The sequence below is a fragment of the Cavia porcellus genome, unplaced genomic scaffold (genome assembly GCF_034190915.1).
Source record: "Cavia porcellus strain 051 isolate PalLab524CR breed Dunkin Hartley unplaced genomic scaffold, mCavPor4.1 scaffold_1, whole genome shotgun sequence".
Taxonomy (NCBI): Eukaryota; Metazoa; Chordata; class Mammalia; order Rodentia; family Caviidae; genus Cavia; species Cavia porcellus.
The window spans coordinates 83953945-83979641 of record NW_026947484.1 but is presented as its reverse complement, the minus strand read 5'-3'; the positions used below and the strand labels follow the sequence as shown (position 1 = coordinate 83979641).

General features: G+C 35.8%; 1 protein-coding gene across 33 annotated transcripts in view; it reads left to right on the top strand.

Annotated features, from left to right (window-relative positions):
- The window catches only part of Ptprd (protein tyrosine phosphatase receptor type D), a 2079748-nt gene that overhangs the window by 1993911 nt on the left and 60140 nt on the right, over nt 1-25697 (top strand). For all 33 annotated transcript variants that reach the window (XM_063251000.1, XM_063251078.1, XM_063251071.1 and 30 more), the window contains one exon: nt 14671-14794. In XM_063251000.1, the coding sequence (XP_063107070.1) occupies nt 14671-14794 (124 nt within the window). The remainder of the gene's footprint in view (nt 1-14670; nt 14795-25697) is intronic.

Below are 25697 nucleotides of genomic sequence, written 5' to 3'. Positions count from 1 at the left end.
GAACAGGTTATAACTTATCCCTAAAAAGTTATAACTAACCCTCCTTTCTCCATTTGAACCCTGTCAAACAGAAAAATAGATTCTGGTAGTTGGGCTCAAAATAAAAAGCTCACCTACCTGCTTCCATTAACTCATGGTAAGTGCCTCTTCTGCCCTTGACCGTACACTGGAAGTAGAGAGGAGGAAGAAGCGGATGTTTGAAGAAAATGGAATGTGTGAGACAAGCCCTGGGCTTAACTCTCAGAGCAGATGGTTAGTATTGATTTGTTTCTTATCTTGGCCTTGGATTTTAAACTACAGACCGGGGTCTCCCTACTCATCTCATTCTACAGATTAAACGTGAAGACATGTCCTGGCAAGGTACCTCCTCTCTGATCACACGTCAGATTCTGACTCATTTAGATAAGACCCAAAGATGAAAGAAAGACTTGTTCACTACAACAAATTAAGCTGGGAAAATCTATTTAAATTGTACAAATGATATAAAGTAACACCTTTAAGATTTTAAAAACATTGTTTCATCTATAAGTCTTCATTATGTTCCTACAAATCAATGTCCTATCAGAGTTGCTAAATGAATTGAAAAGATCGGAACTGTATCTTTTCAATCAGAAGTTTGCATGTTTCAAAATGTCAGCAGCACACAGACTCATTGCCTGTTAGGTTTATTTCCATTCGCCTGAGGGCTTTTTGTTGTTATTTTGTTTGCTTTAGCCCCAGCTTTTATTTTTGTGAAAATGAACAGTATGACAATTGCCATATAGCTTAATGAACTGATAAGTGATTAGACTAGGGGACCTTTTAGAGTTTCTCTCCCACTCTAAAATACGTTTATCTGCTTACTATAAAGGCTCTTTGGACATAGAGGTCATAAAGGTCCGTTCTGGTGCCCAGTTTCCCACTGTGGCCCTGTGTTGTGCCCCCAGCCCCCACCCTGGACGCTGAGGTCCCCTCTGCTTTATTGGGCTTCAGTAACTCCGGAATGCAGACGTGGCTGCAGTGATGGAGAAAGTGTAATTAGCACAGTTAATGAACAGTGAAATGATGCCTCCCTTTGTATTACTGGCAGTTAGGGTTGTGCTAAGAGAACTTAGCCTCTACCCACCCCCAACCCCCAATAATTAATTGACCTCCTTGTCCTTCAGTGCAGGAGGAGAATAAAAGTTTTCAGCCTAGGTGTTGGACAGAGTCAGTGTTGCTGTGCAACTGAGCATTGATTGCCTTTTCTGTTTCTTGGCTGTCCCTTCCACATTGATCCTGTCACAGCTCAGGAATTCTATTATTTTTGTTTTTAAAAAGAACAGTCCTTCTTAAAACTCCTGTAGTCTGAATCCAGTGCCAGAGTTTCTGCTGCATAGCTGCATTCACGGATCTTTAAAATCTCTGAATCTAGTCTGGCTCTGTTGTTTTACTGGAAAAAAGATATTGTCAGGATCAGGAAGCAATGGAGCTGAAGTCTCTTAGCAAGTTTCTCATCGAATACTGTGTAAGAGATGATGTTTTTTCATATAGGTTTTCTATATGAATAAAGAAAAATGTTTTCTGGGGAAAAAGGATATAGTACATTTTAAAGTCATGCTACCATGGATAAGTAAAGATTTGTTTTATTTGTGAGAACTCAAGTTATAAACAATACTTGTAATTTGGGTACCACCAAGAATCGTAAAAAAAGTTTTTATGAATGAAAAAAAACAAGCAATTTTAGACAAAATACATATTTGTGTCAAATTTTTATTCTGTGTCATTTGCTTATTAAAAATTCACATATAAAATTCATGCTTTTAAATTAAAAAATTAAGTAGACACACTTTATATTTGACTATTAAACAGGTATATCACAAAGAATTAAGAGAACCACTGGGTCCCCTCATACATATGATAAATATTTACTTTTTTATTGCCTTTTAAAACTTGAGAGAGGGAACTAATTCCACTTTGGAGTCATTGGAAAATTCTGCTGTCAGTCTGAGAGATTCCACCTACTGGCTTGAGTAGTAGGCCAAGAGCAAAATGACATAAGTGCCTATCACTGTGCATGTGACAAATTTACTTTGATCTCTGCTCAGTTGAGAAAGTACAAAGGGATGTAGAATCTTCAAATCCTCATTGCTTTTCTTAGTTTTGTTGGTCCCACTGGAATCCATACTTTCTTAGGGGGCAGGGTATGTACCTTAGTGGTCCAGGTATCCTTGTTATTAGCACTGTGTTTCTAGAATGACTGCAGAACAAAGATGCACACAGGAGCCTGTTCTGTTTTTTGTGACTCCCTCTTCCTGAGTATAATTTTAAGTCATCAGGATGCTTATCACTAAGTCATGAGTAAGGATGCTTTGTTAGATTGTACCCTCACTGCAGCTGATGTGCTGCAGCAGACATCCCCAGGCCATCAAGATGAGAACAGCAACAGTAGCGGCTCAGGAGTGGGTCTCACTCTGTGTGGAGAATGCCTTTTTCCTTGGTGACTTCCCTTGGGCAACATTTGTCAGGACAGTGCAAGAGATCAAGCCCCCTGTCCATGGTTCTCTGCACGACAGGGAAGCCCCTGCCCTACCTCAAACGAAGCAGCTGGAGAATGCTGAATACAGAACTCACTTTGCTCCTGTCTCCATGTCTAGAGAGAAAAATGACCTGGAGAGTTCATGTCTCAAGCCCACTCTGATCCGTGTGTAGAATCATCTTTTCCTAAATCTAGGAACCCATCAGCAAGTTTCACAATGACTAGAAACTTCACTGTTTCTCTCCCAGTAGTTTGATCATTAACATATTGCATGAGAAGAACATTTTTGTTCCTTTGCTCTTGCAAAAGAATATAATGGCTTTGCCCTTGATCTGTAATCATTCCCACAGCAACCAATTGCAATCCCACAGATCAAGGATTATAATTTCCTTTAAAGAACAAACAAACAAACTTTTGAAGTAAAGATCCTTCTCCTAAATGTCCATGAAAACATGGGAGATCTTCTTGAAACATATTAGGCTGTATCCAAAATAAAGTTTGGGAACTCTAATACCTGCCTCTTTGGTGGTCTTTGTCCATTTCTTGCTTTGTATTCACATCATCTCATGCAACAGACATTTACTGAGTTATCTTGTGTGCCAGGTACATTGCTAGACTCAGGGGCTACGAAGATGAATAATGTATGATTTTTGCCTTAGAGTCTAAAGATTCAGTTAATTTTTTTTTGACCAAACTTTAATACAAAACCACAAAACCTAGATTTTCTTAGTATTCCAATATGGTATAACTGGGAATATTATTTCAATGTAATGGGATTTGGACTTTTTCTTATGTTCATCATATCTACCATATGTGGAGTAATAATTTTTTTTGAAATTCATTAAATTCAGGGATTTATCCCTGAATCCTATAGGCTGGTGTAGTTAGAATGCTAGCAACCATTTAAATGTTTTCTTCAAAGTGTCTATTTGCTAATTTCTTAAAAAGAAAGATCTTTTAAAGTCCTATGTTTTTGGAACCTATCTTGACGAAAATTCCTTTTTCTTTCCCATATTCTGTTAATTGAGTGTATGTAAAGAAGCAGCAGCATTTGTTCTTTATTATGTCTCCCTGGCAGAGATTCAGAACAGTTCTGTAAGCTGTGGGAGCAGTTAACAAGCACAGTACTGTATGTTACAATTTTAACCAGAATTCCCTTAGCTGGATAAAATACATGCCTCCAGAAAGAAATATGGGATCTAAAGTATCATGCGATCTTTTTATGTTTTTTCCTTATTGAAAATCATAGATTTAGATATTCCACTTACATTTTAATATCTGCATTCAAAAAAAAAGAGCATCTTTTAGTGTACTTCTTATGCTTCTTCTTTATACATGTTGCTGTTTAAAAAGTTGTTTTTAGCCTCTTTGTGTTTTATTTGCTGTCCTATTAGTATTAAAGCACATCTTCAGATTGGAGTAAATAAGATTCTATTTAGTAAAAGCAGATTCTATCATCTAATAATTGTTCTACATAAACAATAGGTGTTCTAAATGAAGCTAAATATAATTATCTTACACAAAATAAAATTCTGTTTTGGGGTAGCTGTGATTAACTATCTTTGATTTTGAGAAAGTGGGTCACTTTTACAGTAACATTACCCATAATCTTCCAAGTAGTTTATATCTATTCAGATGTTCCTACAATAAGCAAGTGTCAAATAAAAAGATAATTTATAATGAACAGCATTTAAGGAACTGTCAGCCAGATGTAGCTAGTGGCCAAAGGGATGGTACACACTCTGGTGCAGTGGTGGCGAACCTGTGTCGTGCATGTCACAGCGGGCTGTTGGCATCCTGAAAAGCTCTATTGGCCATCACTGCTCTAACGTGTGGTGGTAAGCACAGGTAGAAATACTTCAGAAAGATCTCTGGTGAGAGGAGATTAGGAAGAGTGAGGTTTGAGTGGAACCTTAAAAGCAAAGATTTAGAAAAAGAGGGAAGATAAAGTGCTCTCCAGGCAGGAAGAGTTGCTGTTGTGGAATCAGAATAGAGAACCTCATGTATGAGAAGAAAAACGTTAGAACTGAGGATGAATCATTAGGGCTGTTGGTAACCACTTCAGTATTAATACTGAGGTGTGTGCAACCCAAGGAATGCAGCACATTGATCCCTGACTTGGAAAGACTGTAAATACAGAAAACAAGACAACATAAAACAAGTCTGACACCAATGTAAGAATAGTGCTATAGGCATTCGAAAATGAATTGCCCCAAAATTTCACCAAGCCATTTTAGAGGTAACTCCAGCTGGTTTTCAGTTTCTCAGTCACATACCTCTAAGTTTAGATTGCAGTTGGTCTTCCTTCTTTTGTCTTTGCATGCATAAATATTACAATTGTGAGCTTTTTGTTGTGTTTTGTTCAATGTCTGCTGCTTTCTCTTACCATAAATATGCCTCCTTCACTGGCAGCCTACATTTTAAACATACAGCCACCGCTCTCATGATAGTTAACAATACTTGAGACAAGGATAGTAATACAGGGTGACAACTGCCATAATTCCTTTGTGTTCAAATCCAGTAACCTGTGGTTATATAGTGAAGCAGTCCAGTTCTTTGTTAATGATGGATTTATTGAAGACGTACTTTCAGAAGGATTCTACTAAAAATCCTATTAAAGTACTATCCATTAAACCATTAGAATAGTCTTTAAATCTGTTATTGGAAGCTTGCTATTCATGAGTTATAAGTCACTTACAGTTCTCAGTAGTTTCCTCTAATACTATTCTACCCTTTTATCCATTGTACCTCTTCATTTCCAGTCAGTGAATGTGCATCACCTTTCTATCTTTCTTTGCAGAATTTGTGGTATGGAGGGGAGACAGAAGTGCTATTAGCTAAGGAAACATGAGGGTTAAAATGAGATCACCTGTCATTTTATTTTTAATTAGATAGAATATATACTAGACTTAAAAACCTCACTCTCAGAAGTCTAATTATATAGAAAGCTACAGCTTGTCTTTCATAGCCACAAAATTTTGGAAATAAAACTGTTGCATGAATGTATTATTAAACCAAAACTAATAGACACATCTGGAGTTTTAACTTCTTTTGCTTACTGTCCAGTTTTAACACAAGTAATGAAACTTTATGATAGTAAACTTATAATTTGAGTCAGTCTTATATCTGGTACTGCTCCTGAAGCATAGCAGACATAGATATGTAGTAGAATAGCTCAGGTTTTGAGGAAGGTGCACAATGCAATGGTTATAGACGGGGAAGGCTGAGTGACACTTGGCCTGGCCTCCTGTCCAGGAAAAGCACCTTCACGATGTGACTTTCCTTCTGTACCTTCTTCAAAACCTGAGCTATGCTACTGCATATATGCCATCTTCCAGAGAGGCCAAGAGGCTCATGGTCCAGATAGGTCCTCCTGGTGCTCTACCTTCTGTGTCTCTGTGATTTCCTTTCTCTACCATCAACCAGCTTAGCATTTCTTTAAATGTATTTGTGCAGGTAAATTTTAAGAAGTATATTAGTATATATTGCAATAAAGAGAACATATTGTATCTGAAGACACGTCTGATCATTGAATTGTTTAATATTCTAGCAATAGAACATTGTACTTCCATTCTCAGAGCACTAAAAGAAAAAGAAAAAAACATAATTAGACTTAATCTTTCTGTCATGGTCTTAAATTCTGTAGAACATTGTACTAGATAAAAAAGATGAAAGAGTATGTCTATCAACTGCATTATCAGTGTTTAAAAATTTCATTAACTGTCGTCTTTGCTCCGCAATTGAACTCATATCCAACCAGCTATTCACTGTCACATTCCTCCCTTCACACCACCTTCCCTTAAAGAAGAAGCGAGTGGTGTTCTCAGTAGGCTAAATTGCTGACTCATTAGAGAGCAGGATTAATGTGTATTAAGAAGCATATCTTCTGCTCACTTCTTTTCCCTGCTTCTGTTAGCTCCACGGGTGAGTTAAATAAGGATGAATCATTGATTCAGGCTGAGCACCTTCTCGTCTTATACCTTGATATCCCAGTTTGATATATCTCAGTGTTGCTGAAGTGGCAATAAGCATTACTTAAATGTAGGAATAGTCTTTACTTTTTATATAGCTTACTGCTCAAACTGGTAGACTAGAGAGTTAGAGTCCTGTTAATAAATTCCTCTGGGATAGCGCATGTAAAGTGAGATGTAAGGTTTTTTCATCTGAAACACAACCAATACCTGTACACAACCAACCAGAGCTTGGTTCTGGGAAATGTATTCTTCCATCTGATCAGAACCTCTCCACTCTTCCCACAATTCCCAACATTTTGACCTTGAGACCTTTAATGCAGAGAACACCGAACACTAAAATGATTGTCTAAGCACATAGTGCTATGCAAAAAAAAAAAAAAAAAAAAAAAAAAAAAAAAAATATATATATATATATATATATATATATATATATATTGTCTATACAGAACTGCAACCTGGAAGACTGCAAGTATGTGATTCATCTGGGTAGTAGAAAATGCAAAAGTTGGAAATCACGCATTGAAAAGCTGTTACAGGTGTTAGCGTAAAGTGAATTTCAAATATGCCAAGGTTAGGAGCAGTGTTTGTACATCAAGCATGTGCTAGCAGCAAGCCATTCAGTTTATATAAAATGATTTTATACATCTCTGGTATATTCCAATGTATGTTTATTTTACCCTTCTATTATCTGAGAGGGATCTTACTTTTCTAAGTTTCTAAGAAGTAAAAAGTCATTGCACACTGTGTCTTACCTGTAATATATTTCAGCCACTTATCCTATAGGTATTTTAAAATCGACTGTATGATAAACACTAAAGAAATAACCTCAGGTAAATCTTAACCCCTGTGGCAATATTCTCAAATGAGTCCCAAGTTTCCAAAAAGGTTAATATAAAAATTACAATGAAACCTCTAATATAGTATTTTGTTTTACAATGTTAAGTCATGTGCATTTTAAACAACTACTTTTGGAAAGTAATATTTTAGTTTAGAAATAAACTCAAATCCTAGATTATGGCACGTTCTTCATTTCTTTCTAGTTTACCTATCATATGTAAGGAAGAAAGAATATACATGACACCTTAGACTGTACATACTTCATAAGACACCTATGTGCCATGGGCATATGTATAGTGACTAACCTGAGTGTCTTCTTTTCTCAGAAGTTTATATGTAGCAGGCTGTATTGTTACCTCTCCAGAGAAGATCAATGATATCAACATAAAGGGGTTTCTTAGTGCATATTCTGTGCACAAACAGCACTTGTGGAAACTTTTATTTCAATTAGATAGTTGCACTAAAAACACTTGGTGACAAAGTGATATAGGAAGTTATTTTTGGTGATTAATATTCTTTATTCTGTCATCAAGGGAAGAAAGCAACGCTTTTTCTCATTTCATTTTGGGTTTAGAATTCTGATTTTTCTAGCCAGGCATGGTGGTGCAAATCTGCAATCTCAGAGCTTGGGTGGCTGAGGCAGAAGGATTGCTGTGAATTCAACACCAGCTTGGGTTAAAAAGTGGATTCAAGACCAGTATGAACTGCATAACAAGATCCTGGCTCAGGAAAAGTGTTTTTTGTTGTTGTTTTTCTGAGCCATAAAATAAGATTTAACATTAACAAAAGTTTTTTCATATTTCAGTTTTGCAGTTCATCTGTATTTTTTCCTCACATTGGCAACTAAATGTGAGAGTGCTTTCAAAACTTTAACAAAGCAACTGTTTGTTAAATGTCAAGCATGGACATGCTAAAAGCCTTAAATATATCTATCTATAGGATGCAAGGCAAAAAAAAATGTTCATTAGAAATTTTTTTTTTTTTTTGTCTTTTTCCTTTTTTATTGGTACCAGGGATCGAACTCACGACTGCCTGCTTGCAAGGCAGGCACTTATGCCACTGAGCTAAATCCCCAGCCCCTCATTAGAATTTTTTTACATTTTGTAGGAATGTGATTACTTATAAAAGCCAGTTCATCTTTCAACTTCACTAGTTTTCTTTTTAAATGTTATGAGTCATCCCACAATGATGAAACTAAGCAACTCATTCATAAATTTTCCTCTGAGTCTAGTTATGAAGTATGTTAAAAATATAGAGTGAATGTTTACACTAAATGTGTTTATTCTGTAAAAGATATATCATCCCCACTTCTAGGGCACTTATTCCACTGTTAATGCCACTTTCTAGAGCAGTTGTGGAAATCTTTCATGAATGTCTTTAGAAAATATGATCAAAAATTTGGTGAATCATCCTGCCAAATGCCACATGAGCCTGGCTTGTAAAAAATTTAGAGCTTGTCCTCAGCAACCTTAATCACTGGATCTGGCCCCGTGACTTCTGGCTCTTCTCAAAGCCAGTACGACTGGAAGTATAAACGTTTTGAATTCAGAACGTGAAGACACCCAGGACAGTGCAACTAAAGACATTCATGGAGAAGCGCTTCTAGAACGGTCACAGAGAGCAGTAAGAATGGTGAGATACATAGATATGAAGGCGGGGAGGATATTTTGAGGAGAATTAATGACAATTTGACTTTTACTCTCATATTTTTTTTAATTTAAATGTTTACCGTAGTTTTCAATCATATCTCCCTATGCTCTGATTTACTGGTGGTTACTGGTGTCGTTCTGTCATCACGACATTCCCTACCCTTGCTTCATTCACTGAGCACAGACACTTTTCCTTAAGGCACTCATTATGTCAGCTGCAGGCCTTTGTTAATTGTACAAAATCGGGCTTTTCTCAGCTAAGCAACGTGGGTAATTTCACATAGAAAGTCAAACAGACAGAATATGGACGAATGGAAATGAAAAAGACTTCACTGTAGAATTGTTCATTCTCAGCCTGATTCCTCTTCCAAACCTCAGAAAGGGCTTGTGACTATCTCAGGGTAAACCACACCAAGTAAACGTCAGATGAGCCAAGATGGGGAGCTATGTGGAAAGATCGTATTTCTGTGGAAAATCGAGGTCATTTAAAGTTCAAATGAATGCCTGTAAAAAGAGTAACCTGACCCATAGTTTGGCTAGTAGTTGCTCTACTCCTTCTATATAATTAAATTTTTGTTAGTTGTTTTAAAAACATACCAAAACAGGATGAATCTGACCTTATTTTGTGGTTTCTCTTTGATGAGTTTCCGAAGGAATATTTTGAGGTTTTTTTCTCTTTATGAAGCCAAAGGAAAATGAGACACAGGATAAATGCTATTATGTGGTGTTTTGCCCTGTGAAGTATAGTCTTTGGATTAAAAGGTTAGATTTTGCAGAACCAGTGAAAGTCATTGCCCTATGATGATGTCAACTTTACCAACAAAGGTCCTGGGTATATTGGGATGTAGTTTTACCCAGTGGCTGTAATCTGAGGTGCAAATTTATGATCACTTTTTTCTTTGTTTAGAATTGTAAATACAGGTTAGCAGTACTATACAGAGTTTGATCTTAGCCTTCCTTGTACTGTGTTTTAAGAGAATAACTGAAAGGCAAACTTGAAAACAATCAGAGATCTTCCCCCCATTTGATCAGACAAAAAGAATAGCGTGGTGGCTGTGACTTCAGGCTTGGGGATCAGAATTCCCAGACCCAAACCTGGCTCCTCCACCTACCATTGTTGACTGTGGAAGAGTTAATTTCTGTGTACCTCAGTTTCCTCATTCACAGAACAATAATAATAATGATGATTACTTTTAGAAGTTTTTAAAAGATAAAACCAGTTTACACGTACAACTCAAAGAAAACAGTAAATTTATGTAAGTATAATTATAACTGTTATTTAAATACTTATATTGTAATTCTGGCTTTTAAATCAAGGATTCAGGAAAACATAAACCTTTATTATATGTAGCTTATTTTTCCTTTTACCTGTCTCAAAGTCCTAACTGATTAAAAAAGTCATTCTTCAAGACTAAATAGGATTAGCAAACATCTAATTGAGACTTTCTGTATATAATAAATTCCAAGATGTAATACAAACAAACTATGATAAAAACAAAGTTTTAAAAATGTAAAAATTATTCACAAGGAAGACTTTCCTTCTGCTTGGTCACTTATTTCTCAGTAGGGTAAAGCCGGGAGTGGAAGGTTTGTTAAGGTTAGAATGATCTAGTCTGAAACTGTTGTGAGGAGGGCTGCCCAGTACCAGATGAGTAGACAAGGGAGTAAAACAGACTGAGATCTGGGTAGTTTTAGATGCGTAGGATCCATTCAGGATCCATTATTATGTAGTCTTTTTGAATGGCTAGAGAAACAAATACAGTACGATAAAACAGTCTTGTTTGTGAATCCAGTGCTTGAATTCTATGATAATATAATGTATGAACTTCATATAATTTATTCAAAGTCCATTAATCAACTTGTGGTTGAATAAATCTACCTTGCTTTGTGTCTGACTTGCAAAGTCCTCCTCAAAGGACACTGTAGCAAACTAGGGAAAGTGGTACTTTGGGTTGAGTGCTGGGACAATAAGGTTGTCACACTGTCCTTTGGAGAGAGGAAGCTGGGAGGATGAATAGAGAGAACTGAGTCAAGCTCATCATTCAGAATACCAGCAGTACCCCACCCCAAAGAATTCATTAAGTCCATGAGGGAAAGGGGCTTACTTCACGTCACTATGAGTAACATCGAGGTGGCTTCAGTGTGAGCTGGTGGTGGAAAGATTCCTGGTCAGGGCAGACCAGACAAAACATGAGGGTGAATTCAGTCAACTTCTCTATTTACTCAAGGTCTGCATTGCTGTTTTTCCATCTATGTTGGTCATTTCATTTCCACTTAAGACACAGCAGCAAAGCAAACTACAGAACAAAGAGATGGCATCATTATGAGCACCATGAAAAGCCTAAAAAGTATGAGTTGAGATTGGAATCATACATCCGTAGTATCTTCAGCTTATTAAAAGGCATAATGGAAACTATTCCTTAGTGAGTTTTTTTTTTCTTTCAATATTTGAAAGATGTTGGTCTACCTTACCTGCTTTTGGTAGTTATTCTTCTCTACTGAGTTTACTGCTCTCAGCATTCTGACAAGTTCCAAAAATAATGACTTATGCTGTGTATTGTTAAACGTTCAGTCAGACAGATAGATACAGATGGATGAGAGCTATGTTGCACAAAGACAAGTCAGCATTATTTAATCAACGTTAGTTTGATCTGTAAAACAAGAATAAATGTAAGCTGTACCCCATCTGTTTTATCAACCATGGGAAGCCAAACTCATTTTTAAAATGTGATTTCTTATGTAATTGTCCCAGAATGACACAGGATGATAAGTTGGGAAGAAATATTATTCAGACCGGCCAGATAAAGGATAGTTACCTTTAGGTGTGTTTCACTATCGGGCTTCTTTCTTTCACAGTGCAGAGCTTCCTGGATAGTTCAGTAGTGCTGTGGCTTATTGATTGCTAGCTGGTAATTATCAGCTGGGCTTTGGATTCAGACAGATCTGTGTTTGAGGGTAGCTCTGAGTCTAGCTGTGTGAGTTAGCCAAATAACAAAGATACAGTGCCTGTGACAGAAAAGGCCTCCAACAAGCTGAATGAATTAATTTTCTTTAGTTCAGTTTCCCAAATGCAAAAAAAACAATATCAACCTCAACAGTTGTGAAAATGAAATGGTACTATATGTAAAGGGTAGTAAATTGGCAGCTGTTTTTGAAATTAACCTCTTGTATTTTTTAAGTAATATTCTGACTAAGCATATTAGCATATATGGCACACAACTCATTTTTCCATTACCAATTCAGTGTATGTAAATTCTTCAGTGTAGGTATCAAATAAATCATGCAGAGGGTAGGAATGTGTGGCAAGAGTAGAAATCTGTGGCACAATTAACAGTGTGTTCAAGTCAAAATATACAGTTTCCTTATTAAAATGACATGCATGCCATTTACACACCTGTAGGTGATGTTGGTTTGAGTGAAGCAAAGCCATGAGAAGTATCTTCTACCAAAATAACTGGCTAGTCATAGCTCTGGAGCTTCCTGGAATATTTGAATAATACATAAGAGGCTTGTTCACTAATATTCATAAATGCAAAGTGAAATAGCAGTGACAGTTATCTCAGGATTATGTAGTTAATTCTTAAGCTGTGTATGAAAAGTTAAAATTTTGGTACACTGTACATTGAGGGCTTATCATTCTGTTACTTCCATGCCATTTTTTGGTCTTTTTTGAGACAGGGTGTCTCTATGCAGTTCAGGCAGTCCCTGAGTTCACTTTGTAGCCCAGGCTGGTCTCGAACTTGCCACGATCTCCTGCATCAGCCTCCCAAGTGCTGGGATTACAGGCATAAGCCACCATGCCCAACTTCTTTATGAGCTTTTGTCAGACACATTTGTTCACCAATTCTATTCATTCAAGTAAATTATAGAGCCATTTACAAATGCAGGTATAGTGTATGTGCATAGGTGGCTACTTATGTAGGTAAGGCTCTGGCTAAGGAATTTAGAATTGGAGCTGTAAACCCACCCAGAGGCAGGAGAATAACCAAACATACACACTTGCCCTTCAGAAAACATCTTTGGCAATAGAGTGAAGAATGGGTTGGAGTAATAGGAGGGATTTCAGTTAGACTGTAGATACTGAAATTCTGGCTTTAGGGAATGCCAGTGGGTTGGGGAACTTAGGCCACTGAGCTAAATCCCCAGAAACTTGAGATATTTTTAAGGGAGTTCAATGTGTACAGGTGTTCTGTGTGAACAAGGTTCAAATTGACTTGAATGCTACCTTCCAGACAACTGAATTCAGTCCTTTTGATCATGGAATAATACCTGGAGAGGATTGTGTTTTCCAGGGCAGATGATACATTTCCCTAGAACAACTTTGGAAGGCCTTAGTAATGTTCTTCTTTAGACTGTAAAAGCATGGCCAGTTGTTTTACAGAGTATTCAATGAGTGAATCTTTTGTAAATAGAGAACTAATACAGGTTAAGACATGAAAAATCATATATTCCTTCTTAAATATTGCTGAAAATAGTGTGTTTGGGGACTTTTCAAGACTATTGACACACTTGGCTTTTTATACCTATGAGTTTTATGTTGTGTTGAAGTCTATGTCTTTTACTAGGATATATGTATTTTTACATATATATAGTAGTTTTGTATGTTTTGCTTTCAAATTCTACCTAAAAACATATAAACATGTAAAATATCGTACATCAAAAATAACTAAAATATTTTATGAACTTTTCAAAAAAAATTTATACTAAACTACTTACTATTGAAATTTTCATTTTAAACATTTAAAATCATGTTAATACTATTATTCAGCTCATGTTCTCATGTTCTGTGAAATTAAAACTCGTAAGGTACCAGTTTCCTGTGATAAAAGAAAATGTATTTTGATTTATATGCTATTGCTGGAAATTAACAGATCACCTAGTGTTTTGTAATCACTGCTGAATGTGATCTTGAAACAACAGTTTAATTTAACTATAAAATTGCATAGTGTATATCTGTAATATTTGACATTATTCAGTAATTTTGGCTGCACTGTGACATCAAAGAAAGATGAAAAAGAAAAGCTAAGATTACAATAAGTAATAAAAACCAAACTTAATGATAAAATAATAATACGTGGAAAAATATAATGGTACGTAGGAAAACAGGTACTCTGTCTGCCATAGATTATAAATTAGTGTTTTGAGTAATTATTTGACTTATTTTTCTTACTGTTGTTATTAACTGAATTGTATAGCTACCCGTAATATTGGCCACAGTGTGTTATGAAGAGACAGACAGACCTTAAAGTTGTCATCAGTCATGAGTATGGAGAAGAATCCACAGCCTGTTCCCAGTGAGCTGTTAAAGGAGCACTCAACCTGAAGACTGAGCTCAGCTCTAGATAGGAGCCAACAGCAAGAAAAATCAAAATAAAACAGTGCTCACAGAACCAGAAGGAATATTGAACCATACAAACTTATAAGCTGTAGCAAGAAAGAGGAAAAGTATAAAAACCTGTCTTTCCAATATTAACAGGACATCTACATTGATTTTTTTCATTGGAATCAATGTTGGTGACTATCACTGCTGCTTACTATGATTAATCATTTTGTGCTCCACTATTTATATTAGTGTTCACCTCCACAGCTAGAATCATCTTGATAGAGTGTGGCTTCAGAATTTTCTTTTTAAATCATGATTGTTGCTGTGATAAATGCCTATAATTCTGTGTTATTCAATATTGATTTTGTCTGTGCTGTTTTTCTTTTAAAGTCAATTGACCCTGGCCAGCAGTTCACATGGGAACATTCAAACTTGGAAGTAAACAAACCAAAGAATAGATATGCAAATGTCATTGCCTATGATCATTCTCGAGTTCTCCTATCAGCAATAGAAGGTAAGGAGATGAAGATGTTTTTCTCATTTTCTTGGTTTTAAGTACTTACATGAGAACATACTTTTACCTAGGATATTAACCAACTATGAAGGTACGTACCTAAGAATCAGTTCATTGTCTCTTCCTCACGCAAATATATTGTAAACAACACCAAAGTATCATTGATAGCATAGGACACAAGAGCATTACTCATTATCCTATTGCTTAGATGGAAGACTTGATTATGTAATTGGTGCTCTTAGATGGAAAGGAAATTGGCATTGCCCAGTTTATTAATGGTTGTTGATGGCTGTGCATGAACTAGTAATTGTCAGAAGAGATACATAAACTAACTTTATTTAAAAAGTAGAGAGATTATTTCTTTGTAAATAAATTTGTATGTCTACTGGGAAGAACCTAAACATTAAGATTGATACTATGATGATTAATGTAAGTTAAGCAAGTGGAAATGTCTTGTATATCTAATTTGAGGACTGCTCAGTATTCCATCACACAATTGTAGCTAACAGTGTATTCTGAGGGATTGATGGATGAGGGTTACTCTTGGACCTGCGTGATTTCCCTTTTGGAAGCATGAGAAAGACAGTTTCTACTTGCCTCTCTCCAATCATAAATCCTTTTCACATGCCATATTAAAACATCTAGGAGTCATCCTCAGCACTGCATATTTTGTTAATATTTTGAGCTGTAGTAGCACACTGGATTGAAAAGTCTTTAGAAAATAACGTATAGTGCCACTTAAATCCTTCCCTGTGCAGGAGCAGTCAGCCAGAGCTGCTGGCTCTCACATGACACGTTCTTCCTTGCGGGTGTGCAGGAAAGCTCTGAAGGTTTTCATACCCGAAGCATCACTATTCATCCTCTTGCAGATGTTTTGTAAAACATTAAATAAGGCTAGCTTCCAACCCAACTTTTCATAGGATGGCATGGTTCAAGCATTTTTATCTCTAACTGGTGAAGTACATTTCCCCCTACTCTGCTTCCAAATTTGATGCTGGCCACCACTTTATCTCTCTAACCAAATGCTGTCTGAATTCATAGTGTCCAAAATTAATTCAAAATTTGGAACACTATTTACAAGCTTTCCTAGCAAGCACCAGTGGCAGCAATATACTGAATTCCAGATTTGGGAGAATAAGAAATAACTTTCAGCATTCGAACAAGCTCAAGATGGTATTATATGGTTTAGATATACTTTATAAAAATCCCTCACAATCAGTTTACTTTGGTGATGAACAGTGTTATGATCCTTTTTTAGGTGACCAAAAATTACTAGGTATTCAAGAGTTAATTTACTTTCACACTAAGGAAATTAAGTTCATTAGATTTTACCAGTGTTAATTCAGACAGAATAGTGCTAGATAATTTCTTTTTAATATAGTTTAGAAACTGTAATTAATATGTTTGCATAGTTAAAATATAGGCTTTACAGTTTACCCCTATATTTTCAATTTTAACATGTAAAATACTAGCAATTTCTTGACCCAAGACTCCAAATAATAAGTCGAAGTAACGAGGAAGAGAAATAGTATTTTTATTAGAAAAGTATGGCACATTATTAAAATAATGGAAAAAAGGAATAAAAATAAATGAATGTAAGATGAGAATTTAGCATAATCTTGCTTGAAAAATTTATCAGCCTACCTTTACTACAGTAGAGTGGTATTTCCAATCAAAATTCAGTCTTCCAGTACTAACACTTCTTTATACAGTGCTCCCTCAGCTCATGAATGCTGTTATTTGCAAACAATTTGGTTCACAAAGGTGTTCAGCAAAGTTTTGGTTTTGTTTGCAAATTCTGTGACAAACACAACTTCAACCGTATTTTCAACACAAATGTGATTATCGTTTCCAAGATTGTAGAACAAATTAAGTTTCTGAACCAAGGTACCGCTGTACTTTTGCCACTTTGTCATTATTTTCTTTAATTTGTTGTTTTCTACTTCTGAGCAGTAAAGTATATTGAGGGACCCAAAAGTAACCTCCTTGTTTATAGTTGGAAACATGACCATTTTATTTGTGTGCTGTTTTAACAGTATAGAAGCATTTTAATCAAGCTAAAACCTGCCTTCTATAGCTCTATACCTACAAATACACTCTAAACCTAGAACTGACCTAGAAACCAAAAGCCTTTCCATTTGATGTGTTATGCAAAAGTTAGAAGCATTTAATCGAAGGTCATGGGCTACATAGAGAGCTTTAATCTAGATTACAATCGTGAACAGCATTTAATCTTAGCCAGATGCCTCACCAAGTATGTAACGCAGCTGTCAATCACACTACATCGCAGTCACTGAACAGAGAATGCCACCAAGTGGAACAGGATGCCCACTCACCAAGGAGCCACCTATACAGGAAGCTTTGATAGCACAGTGCTAGAAAGGTTTATTATATTCAAATGTTAAGTGCCTTCATGCACAATTTAAAATGTGCAAACAACTTTTACCCAATTTCCTTTGTGAAGATGACAGAGGGGAAAATAAAAAGGATTAGGAATTGTGTATGAACACCAATGTGCTTTTGGGCTTCTATAAAATGGAGATGCTTTGCTTTATGGCATGTTTCCAAATCACACTCATTTTATTTATGCTGAGAAAAATGTTGAATTCAATAGAGATACAAATACAAAAGACTTTCTAAATTGTTGAATTATAAAGTAACCAGTATAGAAACACAAAAGAATTTTTGACAAATCTAATCACTATTGGAATACTCTTCATGTTTAAGCAGTTTCTCAGAGAAAATAGTAATTGCTGAACAAGAGTTACTTTAATAATTTAAGAAAAATATTTTTAAAGAACAAATAGATGCCAATATTTGTATGTGTATAAACACATTATATGAGGTCTGATATAAAGTATCATTTCTTTATATTTTTTTAAAAAAGTAGTACAGTAAAAGACACATTACCATTGACCACCTAAAAAAATGTGGAACCTAGCTTCAAATATACTTATCTCCTCATTCATACCACTTTCTAATGCATTTCTTGTAGTTTTTTTTTTTTTTTCTTTTTTCCCATGAGTGTCTTAGTTACTTTTCTTGTTGATGGGACAAAATACCTAAAGCCCACAAATTAAAGGAAGACAGCTTTATTTCAGCTCATAGTATATGTGGGTTTCAGTCCATAGGATTGGCTCCAAAATGGGCAGTATGGAAGCAGGGGTATCCCAGAGGAGAAACAGTACATGGGATGGCAGGCAGAACGCAGCAAGCAACCACCTGCCAGCTGCCAGCAGCCAGCCTGCCTTTCCTTGTTGTCCTGTCTAGGCTACCAGCCTTCTTGATGATGCTACTCAAAACTATTCTAATTCCAATCAGTGAACTAATTTAATACCACACACCCTTAATCCCAGGATCACACACTGTATCCCCTCAGCTCTGAAAAGCCCCTCCTGTGAGCACGTGAAGGTTTGCGGGGACAGCTAGATATGAGCTATAACACAAGAGTATGTTTAGTTGGTGCCATCCTGACTGCCTTGATGTCCTGAACTGATTCAGTGTTTACCTTTTGCATGGTTATTTGGTTTTGGGGAAGAGCCGGAAGTCTCACAGCGCTATGTTTCATGAAAAAGGTACTTTTATTGTACCTTTTTTAAAATTCATACCTTTTAACGCAGTTGTGAAAGAGAACTTCTACAACTGCTTCAGAAAATGGCAAGAATGATGGGTCAAGGGTATTGGAGTGAAAGGGAAGGTCTCGAGGGCAGTTAATGGCCATGTGTTTTCTTATTCCTCTGCAAGGGCTCGTACTGGCCCACATTTCTAATGATGCTTTCCTGATGAGAGAGGATGTGTCTGTCCTTAAGTCACTTAGTGAAGATCCAACTACCCAGCCTTATCTTTTTTCCTAATGATCCATTTTATCATTGGACAGTAAAATTCTGAACAATACAAACACTACATTTTGAGTTTCATGGTCTAGTCTACATTCTAACTAATCTGAAACAACAACATAGTATGGATATTTGTCAATGGTCCAAATACATCAAAGCCATAACATTGCAAATATAATCAAGTGTATTTTTTCTATAGGTTATCTACATATGTCAGTTGCTTTTTTTTGTATCTTCAATTTTGTATAAACCCAAGTATATTAATGGCAGGTTATTTATCATAATGCTTTATAACTAATTAAAATTAATTATTGCAGTCTGGATAAAAAAGTTTTTATTCTAAAATTAATTACTGCTGACAGTGCTATGCTTTATTAGTAAGATTAGAATTAACATTTCATTTAAAAAAACAAATTTGTCATGGATTTTTAAAATTTTCTTACCAAGTCTAAATACAAAGCCAAAATAAAATGCTTCTTTACAATTCAAAACTGAAGATAAAAATTATAATAGGCATGATTATCTACGTATATTTTATATGCTGTGTACCTTATAACAGATTTTATATGTATTATCTTTACTGTGCAAAACAACCTCAAAAGCTAGGTATAATTCTCTGAATTTGTAAGTGAGGAAAGTCAAGTAACATTTTTACAAATGATAGCTAGTATGTAATGGAGTCAAAATGCTAATAATCTGTATCAGTTGGGTTCAAGGCTACTGTTTTCTCCCAGGAGACCCCTCTGGCTTGCAGCTGCTTTTGAAATCATAGTGGCTTTGACACATAGGTGTGTCATACCTAATTCAAAATCAGTGCTTTTTTAGCTAGAATGTCTTCTGAGGTATTTAAAATACACATTCATAAATAATTGAATCTTGGAACCAGCAGTTTTTAAAGGTGGTTTTCAACCCCAAAATACAGGGTTAGCTCACAATGCAGTTTGTGAACAGAAGCATTCATAATTTTGCCTCTGTTCATGAACTCCACATCTCCAGTGACACTGAACTGTATGGGGAAATTTGATTTTGTTCCCCACTAATTTGGTTCATGACTACAATCATGTTTAAGTTTTATTCATGAACCAAAATACCACTGTAAGTTTTTTTTGAAAAAATAAGTAACACATAAATGCTTTTGAGGTATTTTTGTTCTTGCTGTTTAGTACGCATTATTTTGGAAGGTACATTGGAAGAATATTGAATAAGAAGGCAGGAGGTTGGAAACAAAGTCCCAGTCTAAAGGGCTACCTGATCTTCACTTTTTTTCTAATATAGTTAATAGTAATTAGTTCACCAAAAAGGTTTAATCTATGAAAGAATGAGAAGTAATGGAGAAGAAACGACTGCATGTGATAATACATACCTTAATACTACTATTTATTAGTCTGTTTTTTTAAAAAAATGCCTTGTAAAATATGGATTGCCATAATAAACCACCATATACTGAGTAGTGTATAAACAATAGAAATTTATTTCACATTTTTGGAATCTGGAAACTTTAAGACCAAAGTGCTAGATGATTTGATGTTTGGTAAGCACATGGTCTCTGCCTCCAGAACGGTGCCTTGGTGTTTCTTCCTCCAGAGAGGAGAAACACTGTGTTCTCAAGGACTGTGTAGGTTGCTAAAGGAATGGCAAATCCAGCGCTGCAAACTTTTGTTTTATTAAAGGGCTCTAATTCCACGAAAGTTCTCTCTCTTTTGATGTAATCACTTCCTGAAGTTCCCACCTCTCAATGCTATCACACTGCAGTTATGTTTCAGCATACAAATTTGAGGAGACACATTTAGACCATAGTAGTCTGCTTTAATTTTTCTTACTGGATGGAGCATATGTTTAAGGTTTTAACTGTAAATATATTCATGACATCTCTTTAATGCATACCTTCTTGAAAGATCCCATATGCTTCTAAAAAATTTATTTCCTATTAAAGAGTCCTAGGCTCTTCTTGCTTCAGAGAAGCTTTCTCAGACATGTTTCTAATCCTTGATTTCTTCCTTATAATAAGTTTACTAAGAGTGACAATACCAACCTCCTTGAAGTAGTAGGCAGATTAAATGAATTAATATGTATAAAACTCTCAGAAGAGTCTGGCACTAAGAAAATACCTAATAAGTATTAGGAATTATTAAGATTATCATTGGTATTATGAATTTTATTACTATTGCAACTGAGTCCTTTTATCGTCAGAGACTTTCATTTGTATATGATCTATGGAAAAATTAACTATATCCAAATGAGAAAGCTGCATGCATTTGGAGTACTCGGTGAAGCAAAAGAAAACGTTAGTGCTTGATAAATGGAAACCAGGCTCATAATAGCATTACAAATTTCAACAGGGAGAAGAATGTATTCTTTTAAATGGAAATTCAAAATATATCATCTGCTGTTAGATTTGCATAATAGGAGCAATTCAAAAAATCCAAGTGTAAATATTATAGATGATGTTACAACAACTTGATTATTTTTGAGATGGGCAATTTAGCACCTTAAAATGAGAAAGCTGCTCATGGAAAATCACCACCCCTAAGATAAATGTAATTAAAAAAATAAAGAACGGCAGCTACTGATAACCCTCTGTAATGCTGACCCAGCATTTGCTGCTGTAGGAGTGCCCTACGATTCAGGCATGTTTGCATCTGTCTTCACGGTACTGTCTCTACCACTTCATTTAAAACAGCTGTTAGCACACGTTAACATATTCTCCAATTTCACATCATATCCAGGCTGTGAAATATCTTTATCTTTTTTTTTTTAGGTCATCTCTAGTAGCCAGATGTACTTTTAATGAGTAAAAACCAAAGCAATCCTCCTCATCCCAAAAATAATATTAAAAAATTAATATAGTTTACTCAACATTTTTCTACAGAATGTTAATTATAAATGTTCCATATGATGCTCTGACAACAAAGCATTAAAATTATTCAACTCAGTAAAGAATTCCTCTGTAGTTGCCATGCGTTCTTTCCCACATTGCTTCATAAATAGGGTCTCTGCCTTATTCTGGCTCCCTTTTAAAGTCACTACTGAATGGTTTGTGGGCACCCGGTATTTATTTTATTTTGCTCTTGACATTCTATTTCAAGGGCTGAAGAACATTTGTTAGAACATATATCCTATTTTAAAAACCTTTATAAATCCCATCCAAATTTTTGGTTGACTTCATTTGCCTCACATTGTTTAGAAGATTAGTCATGATTTATGTAGATAGCGCAGTTCCTTAAGGGCTTTCAGTTTTTCACTTTTCAAGGTAATTGTTTAAAGTTTTGATACTGTTTTACCCTTTTATTTCTACATTTGTTTGTTTGTGTTTGTTTTTTGGTTTTTGGTTTTTGTACCGGGGATGCAGGCGATTTTGTCACTGAGCTAAATCTCCAGGCCGAAGGTGGGATGTTTGTTTGTTTGTTTTTATTCTTGGTATAGGCTTGCAGTACAGTACATAATAATGAAATTCATCTCAGAGAATTTTTTATAGACATATTGCATGCTAATCCTGTCTTCAGTCCATAAAAGCATCTCTTTGAGGAGCAGTGAACAGATATACTCTTATAGCTTAATTTTTATTAAGTAGCAAGCTAGATGATATTTAGCTTTGGAAGTCTTGTCTTGGTTACTTTTCTTTCATTGCTGGAACAAAATGCCTGACACCCAAAATGATAGAAGGAAAGGTTTAGATAGCTCACTGTTCGCAAAGATTTCAGTCCATAATCAGCTCCAAGGCAGAGTGGCATGGTACTGGGGCAATACTTGAAGGCAGCAGCCAGCAAAAGCAACCAGAAAATAAAAGGGAGTAACAATAAGCCTCTTCTCCTCCCTTATATTGTAAGTAGGCTAACCCCCCACCAGAGTGAGTGTAGCATTCAACATCACCTCTGTGCCCTCCTCTTGCACAAGCTAAGGATATTTACAAAATAAGGATCCTGGATCCTTGCTGAATCTCTTAGTTAAATTTTTAAACTTCTCAAGTTGACACAATGTATCAACCAAACAAGTCTGGAGCAATTTCATAGGGTTATTGCATTCTTCATAGTAACTATCTAATTAGGGCTATTTGGATGTTAAGTGATGTGCGGATTTGTTATTTCCCAGCTCCTACTTTAGCTTACCAAAAAAGAAAAAAGGTATTTTTAAGAGATGGCTGCTTGCTGTTTTTCTTTAGAATCTAATAAAAAATAAATTATAATGCTCTAGGCGTGAGTATATTTTGTCAGTATTGTCTTTAGTTCAGTCATTGGGTTGTTTTCATATTCATGGTACTTCTATGCATATTACTCTAATGAATCTCTGTTTCATTACTCTGAGACAACAGAAAAACTTCCGTCATGTATCACTCTGCTATAATACCATAGACACAGGCTGTACATTGCTAGAAAGTCGGAAAATAATTTCATCTGCCCTGTTAATTTTTTTTTAAATATGGAAGCAACAAAGGATTCTTCAGATCTGGGACAAATTTCATAATGACCTAAGAAAGAGTGAGCTTATTTTATTTCTGTGTATTATATTAATCATAATAACAATAATACGTACATAGCATTTTAGAAATTCCAAATGCATTGACTCATTTGAGTTTCACAGTGTTTGCCTAAGGATGGTGTGATGATAATGTTTATATATTTATGATAAGACACTGAGGATCTGAATGTTTCCCATATACACAGCTCCTACGGGCATATCCAACACTTGATTTTATCTCATTGCTCGGTGAAGCCCTATAGTAATTTCATTTTTATTGATAATATAAACTAAGTGTGCTACAGTTCTGTGAGGAGCTGTGAGGTTTGCTGTAATACACCTGGGTTTGTTTTATTTTAGGGCAAAATACTTCCTAATGAGAAACGAGTTCCTTCTGTCATAAACGCTCATGACTCCCCTACATGTGCATGTGATCTTGCAATGTATTCAAAGACTTTCACTTGCGCACTTTCTCTTCTATGCTGATCCCCCAGCCATAGACCCCTCACAGAGCAGAGATATAATGTCAGAGGAAGATGGAGAGTAATGAAAAAGTGCAAGTTGGGTTCATTCTCCCGTTAGCTCACTGTGGTGCTAAGGTGCATACCCACAGAGCAAGGTATGCGTTTGAAAAATTGTTGTGTGTTCCACAGAGACATAAAAGAAATTTTCCCAAATATCAGTTACATCAGGGGACCCTGTGTCTTCACAAAAAAGGTTTATTTTCTCTACTATGTTAGAAATGAAACCCTTCATTTTCCCAATTCTGATGCAGCCATAGGTGGCTGTTATAGTACAAGGGATGGAGAAAAAAGATCCATGTCTTTGGGAATTAAATGAATTTATTCATAAATTGTTATTAAACTTTTCTGTGTTATAATTTATTTGGTGTCAGAAAAGTAGATTTTTCTACATAATGAATGGCAAAAAATTCAGTGTAGATCTTAGTAATTGATCGGGGTCTGTGTGTGTGTGTGTGTGCGTGTGCGTGTGTGTGTGCGTGTGTTTGTGTGTACGTGTACATAAAGGAAGGAACAGAATTTGCTGAATAAAAGGTAACATTTGTGTAGTGTTGGGTCTTGAGTAGATCTGTTTTACAACACAAAGTAAAATGGATTACTAAAACAGTGTTTGACACAAGCCTCACTTCATTAAAGATTTTGTAAAGGAGATAAACATAGTCCCTGAGTTTGAAGGTTCCTCATGCAATGGAGCACGGTAAGCCCTCTGTGTAGTGTCCTCCCCACACCTCTGCAGCGCACCAGCCATTTGTCCATTGCATCCTAGATTCTGCCTTCCTGCAAGGCTGCCCTTACTCATTCCCAGCTCCTGAACTTCAAGGAGAGCTGCTTCCCACGAACAGACCTTTTTGTACCACCATTTCCTCTTTTTTTCTCCCATGTTGTTTAGTTTTCACCCCACCAGGTTCCAATCAAGATTTGAAGTATCAGTCTCAATGAAAAATCTCTCCACACACCAGAGGAGAGAGCGATAGAAATCAGTTTGAAAAAACATCAGAGTGTGTTCCTACCTAATCTGAGAGGTTGAAAGCTTTTGTTCACCTTAAAATATCTTTGCAGAGATTTCCTAGCCCAAGAAGGTTAAGAATACCATAGAGAGTCATCTTATTTTAGAACTCAAAAGGACTTGAGGGAGTCAATTTGTCCAACATGCCTTGTTTAGCAGATAAGAAATCACAGGCCTGGACAAGTTGAATAACTGACCAAATGTCAAAGAGCAGAATACTAGTGGCCCTGGACAGGGAACCTTGTTTTGTGGTCAACTTCTCTAAATTCTTAGCAATTGCTTAGTATTCTCCCTGCTCTCTAAAATATACGCATGATTCTCCCTATATGTCGTGATACAAAAACACGAATGTTCCTCTTATGATTACTTAATTTCACATTGACAAAATAATTTATGCACTATTTTGGGTCCTGCTTTTTCACCTAACATCAAGTTGGAAGGATTGCTTATAAACTTCTTGTAATTACAAATACTCTTTTTACAAGAGAAATCTTTTCTAGGAAAATTACCTGCTGACAAAAATAATTTAGTCCACAGAAAAATGGAGTGGGTTTTATTTTGTCACTGTTATTTTTAAGAAAGGTACATGACCCATTTAGTCCTGCATAAATTAATAGAAAAAAATCATTTTTAACCCCCCAGTAACAAAGCAGCACAAGTAATTTATTCTTTCACATTGCAGCATCTTTTTAAGAATTAAGCATTCTTCAGTAATTGTTATCACAAGTATTGTCCTAAACAGAATACATTCATCTTTCCAAAGATCTCCCCCTTCTTATTTTAATATTCAAACACATACAGAAATAGTGTCACAAAGCCTTGTGCTGTTCTTATCATGCTTAGATGAAGCAAAAGAATGTTATCCTGTCACTTGAACTCATGGTACAGTTTCTAAATTTATAGGCTGTTAGGGGAATGATTAAGTGTCCAGGTAAAGTCTGTGCTGAAGCTTATTTTCCCACTGAAAACTAACTAGCAATTGCCAACAAATTAAATGCGAGCCTGACAGTTGCCTGATTCTGCATGGTGGGTATTTGCTTTTGGCTTGTTATGTGTAAGGATGACAGAAGCACTGGTCGACCAGT